This window comes from Mercenaria mercenaria, chromosome 6 (genome assembly GCF_021730395.1).
Source record: "Mercenaria mercenaria strain notata chromosome 6, MADL_Memer_1, whole genome shotgun sequence".
In the NCBI taxonomy this organism is placed as follows: domain Eukaryota; kingdom Metazoa; phylum Mollusca; class Bivalvia; order Venerida; family Veneridae; genus Mercenaria; species Mercenaria mercenaria.
Window position 1 is genome coordinate 53581882 of NC_069366.1, and position 4819 is coordinate 53586700.

Consider the following 4819-nt stretch of genomic DNA (forward strand, 5'->3'; position numbering starts at 1 on the left):
TCAAAAGACCAAATATGAAACTTTGATAGTATGAAAGACCAAATTTATAAATAAAAAAAAGCACACATGAAATAATATTTTCCATGAAATCGTAGTAAAGTGATGCTTTGTTTATATGCTCAGTTGCATAATTTCAAATTGCAATTATGACAATAAAGGACAAATAAAAATTAACTTAATATTAAGTTAATAATAATATTATGCTTGATTTTCAGTGTTTTCAAAGTTTAAAAAAAAAAAACTAGGGGGTCGATAATAGCAGAAGTGGGTCGATAATGGCAGACACATGTCACGAGACAGAATATTAGACCATACCTTATTCTGTAATGTAACAAGTGTTTTCATTGGTTGAAATCGACCAATGATAGTTTGTCTCAAATATATGCGTCACTTTGTCTCCGAAAGTGAAAGTAAGAATATGTACGGTAGATTATGGTCTTAAGGGGTCGATAATTGCCTCCTTTGCTCTAATGAGTTTTTATTCAAAAACGAAGAAGTTATTGCGATTTTGCCGGTAATCACGTCATTATATAAGTGACGTCATTACGAATATGACGTCATTAAAGCGGTTGTCGCACACTTATTTTTGTAAAATAAATTGCCAAATATCAGAAAATGAAGTAATGACAAGATAAATAGAATAATAGGTTAGTGCCTAAGATGGAGAAAGTTTATCTGGCTCGGCTCCGGACGTTATCAGGTTCGCCTTCACCTCGCCAGATAAACTTTCTCAACTACGGCACTAGCCTATTATTCTCTATGTAAAACAGACAATCTTGTTTAGCTGTAACACTTGGACAGCTTTTTATCTATCCTTTGGAAATATCTATTTACAACAGTATATTTAACTTTACTTGACTTTATTGTGCATATCTGACTTAGAGAATATTTCACTAGCTTGTCCGTAATGCGTAGTTCTTAGCAATGAATCCAAGAATAAGTGCTATGCATGTGAAACTCGCTTTTACCGCTGTGCCAACATTGAAGTATGGACAGTACGGACACTGGTACGATCCACACACATAACATATGTTGAGGGTGAACATGTTATATGTTGAGTAGAATGTTGTGTTGTGCATACCTGAAAAACAGAAAATGAAATATAGACAATTCTTGATATTTAAGATTTACTTTATTTGTCTTTATAAATATGTCTTAGAAATTAAAATTGAGTGAATTTCTTCTTAATAACAAAGGGTTTTAATAAATAATTCATACATAAAATATTCATCAAATAGCAAATCAAACTTACATCAGCAGTTTACCTTATAGGAGGTTTGAATATGTGAAGGTGGCTAGCCCTTCATTTCAATCTAACTGAACAAAAAACTGGCCCCCAAGCCAATGTGGAGTTCACTCTCAAAACTCTCATTCTTCTAAAAGCTTTCTCCAAACTTAGTTTTAGTATACCAGGACTTAATCTTGAAAGCACAGTCACACGTACCAGGTTCATAATAATCATAGACCCTCATTTTATGTTGGATAGTCATATTGGCAGTGGGATATCATCTATCTGCCTGGAAGTTTACACATGTTTTACTGTTGTCCACCTGGAAAAACACAAAGTCAGCTTTACGATACTGAACATGTAACAGTATTTCATAACATTATATATTTTTTTCCAAAATGATGAGGTCACTTCATAAATTTGGCATAAAAAATCTCTTATAAAGTTTTCAGGTACAATGTACTTAGAACCTTTACATATCTTCAGATATCAGTTATACACATAGTTAACTCTAAATCTAACAAAGAATGTTCCAAAATTGTATGATGGGGCTTGATTTTTTACAAATAAGTTCTAATGCTAATTACTGAAGATAAATGTGTGTGTATATTTAAGCTTATTTATGGTCGCCATCAGAAACCCATATGGGTGACTCCTCCGGACAGTTGTTAGTAAATATCAGTGGCAGGACTGTGCAAGATAGAGAAGATGCTCACATTCCAGAAGCTTCTCTGCTTCTCTAGTGTGCCAGAACTTTTACTAGTAATTTTAGCTGAGAGAGGGAGACTCTAACTCACAGCCCTTGATTGTATAATCAAACAGTGTTACAACTTGATCACTGCATCCTCTCTTTGTAGATTACAATTTCCACACTGGCTTTATTTTACGACGCATTCATATTTTATGGAACTTTCATAACTTTTTTCTACACAACTGTTTTAAATCTGCAAGTCTTGACACTTAGGAAAACTAGAGCTATCACTGAAGGTGATTAATACCTACAGATGCCGCTTTAACATAAGGAGAAGAAAATATTCTAATCATGACCTTTGACTTTCCTATTATCTTGACCTTCAACCTAGTGACCCGAGTTGTAAACTACAGGTTAACAATTGTTGCTAGTTTTAAGAAAATACTTCGAGTAATTTAGCAGATAATGGAGTGGACCAAAATTTTAGCGATTTGATCGTTACCCTTTAAGTGTGACCTTGACTTTGAACTTATTGAAGTTGGCTGTGTGCTCTGAGATAAACAAACAAAACCAGTTTTATGGAAATCTACAATATGGTTTACAACAATACAGAGCGGACCACAAAATTGAGCTAACTGACCTTGGCCTGTGTGACCTTGATCTTAGACCCAGTGAACTGGTTTTGCATTCTGCACATTGTCTTTATGAGGTTAATGATTGATGCAAGTTTTATGAAAATCTTCCAAGTGGTTAAAAAGATATGAAGAGAACATGATGGTCCGACAGACAAATGTACTGATTTCCACGACTCAAATACAGTCTCCATTCACTGGGGGATATAATTACAAAAAGTCAAACCATATTCCTCACTCTAAAACACTGGCTTGAAACACTTACATGTGAGAAATAGAAGACTACTTTTCTGTAGCAGAACTCGGCTCTTTTCAGATTTGGTACAATACCAGAATTTACGTAGTCTCTAAGTGTGTGATTCATCACCACATAGCCGGTGGGTACGTCAATTTCAAGGACAGTCAGACCCGACTGTAAACTCTTGTCTAAATACACCCATCTATAATACACAACTTAAATACACCCATCTATAATACACAACTTAAATACACCCATCTATAATACACAACTTAAATACACCCATCTATAATACACAACTTAAATACACCCATCTATAATACACAACTTAAATACACCCATCTATAATACACAACTTAACTTTTACCCTGCTTGATTTCGAAAATGGGATGTTCCCTGAGAATTTACTGACTAAATAACGAACAGTGCAGACCAAGATCAGCCCGTACAGAGGTGCAGGCTGATTTTGGTCTCTGCACTTGTCGCAAAGGAAACATCACTGCTGCCAGCAAGATAAAGGTAAAAATAAGTAAACATTTTCTTGCTTTCAGAAATATCTGAATTAATTTTTGAAAATATAGCTAGCAAGTTATCTCATACAAAAGAATGCATCTAACCGTAGTATGCATTAGATCAATATAAGTAAGGAAAAGGTGATTTTAAGCCAAGAGTCATGGATTAAAAGCTACGATATGGAAGCAGGAACAGGCTTGTAGTCTTACAATTTTATCGTATTGTTTCAAGCTAGATCTTTCTACAACAGTAACCTGGGTGCTTCTTTGGTCACTATCGCAGTTGAAAGGCAGACACCTACCTGGAATCACTGACTTTATAGACTACTGGATTGTTTTCCAAACATAAATGACTTGTACTACTGCTGAGTGGCCAAGTATTTGAAGTAAGTAATCTTAGACCTTATACGCAAAGTACTACATTCAAATTTATCAACATGACTCACGTCGTAATTTGCCCCTCGAGTCATTTGCTAGAATAATAAGTAACATCAATAACTTTTTTCGCAATTGGACTGAATTCACACTGATATTTTTGCGATACAAGATCTTAAATCAAGTCATAACTGGAGCTATTTTGACCTTTGTGAAGTACCTACAAATAAAAAAGTTAGTTTTTAAACAAAATTTAAAGGAAACTAACCTAACACATGGATTCATTACCATAACCGAAGAGTTTCTGCCAGTAAATCGGACGTAGTCCGACATCAATTCAAAGAACTGTATTCTATCTTGAGTGTCCTTCAACAAAAATCTGTATTCTACATAGTTGGTTGTAGTAAGCTGTATCATTGATCTTCCCACTCCCTGGGTATTCACTCTGACTGTTCCATACATATAGTCTTGAGGCACCTGTTATTAAATAGGCTTGGTTTATCAATTTCTCTTCAAGAACCGAGATATAACACTGTCAAATAAAAAATATACGTGGTGGACTCACTTCATGATTCTCGTTTTTTAATTAATCCATGAAATGAAATCCAAACAAGATAGAACATTCTTTTATCTGGATACCTGAATAGCCACAAATTCATATCCCAGTGACAAAGCCATTTCGGCCAAGACCATGTAGCTTCATATGCGAAAAACTAAATGAACCGTGCCATGAGAAAACCAACATAGTGGGTTTGCGACCAGCATGGATCCAGACCAGCCTGCGCATCCGCGCAGTCTGGTCAGGATCCATGCTGTTCGCTAACAGTTTTTCCAATCCCAATAGGCTTTAAAAGCTAACAGCATGGATCCTGACCAGACTGCGCGGATGCGCAGGCTGGTCTGGATCCATGCTGGTCGCAAACCCACTATGTTGGTTTTCTCATGGCGCGGCTCAAATAATTTCACACTGGTTATACATAAAATCAAAACCCAATTTATGCTGATTAAATACATATCTAATTACATTACTTTGTCTGTGTTAATACTTTACATTAATTAGTTATTCATAAAACGGAAGTCAAATAAGGTCAAAAGCATGACTATCTTTGTAATCCATGTAGAATAAGAAAAACAGTTTAAACA

General features: G+C 35.2%; 1 protein-coding gene across 1 annotated transcript; it reads right to left on the reverse strand.

Moving 5' to 3' along the window:
* Nucleotides 1-758: 758 nt before the first annotated feature.
* Nucleotides 759-4147, reverse strand: LOC128557746 (uncharacterized). Its single transcript, XM_053545920.1, has 4 exons — nt 3945-4147; nt 2817-2991; nt 1445-1550; nt 759-1081 (listed from the first exon to the last, which is right to left on the reverse strand). Exons 1-3 carry the CDS (start codon nt 4136-4138, stop codon nt 1506-1508), a joined length of 414 nt encoding a protein of 137 aa, XP_053401895.1. The 5' UTR covers nt 4139-4147; the 3' UTR covers nt 759-1081; nt 1445-1505.
* Nucleotides 4148-4819: the final 672 nt, after the last annotated feature.

What these genes read in the sequence shown, in the direction of transcription:
- LOC128557746 (XM_053545920.1), bottom strand. Translation starts at nt 4,138, where the DNA reads ATGTATGGAACAGTCAGAGTGAATACCCAGGGAGTGGGAAGATCAATG. An exon ending in GTAATGAATCCATGTGTTAG is followed by an intron (nt 2,992 to 3,944) that starts GTTAGTTTCCTT and finishes TGTGTATTATAG; the next exon opens with ATGGGTGTATTTAGACAAGA. An exon ending in TAGTCTTCTATTTCTCACAT is followed by an intron (nt 1,551 to 2,816) that starts GTAAGTGTTTCA and finishes GTGTTTTTCCAG; the next exon opens with GTGGACAACAGTAAAACATG.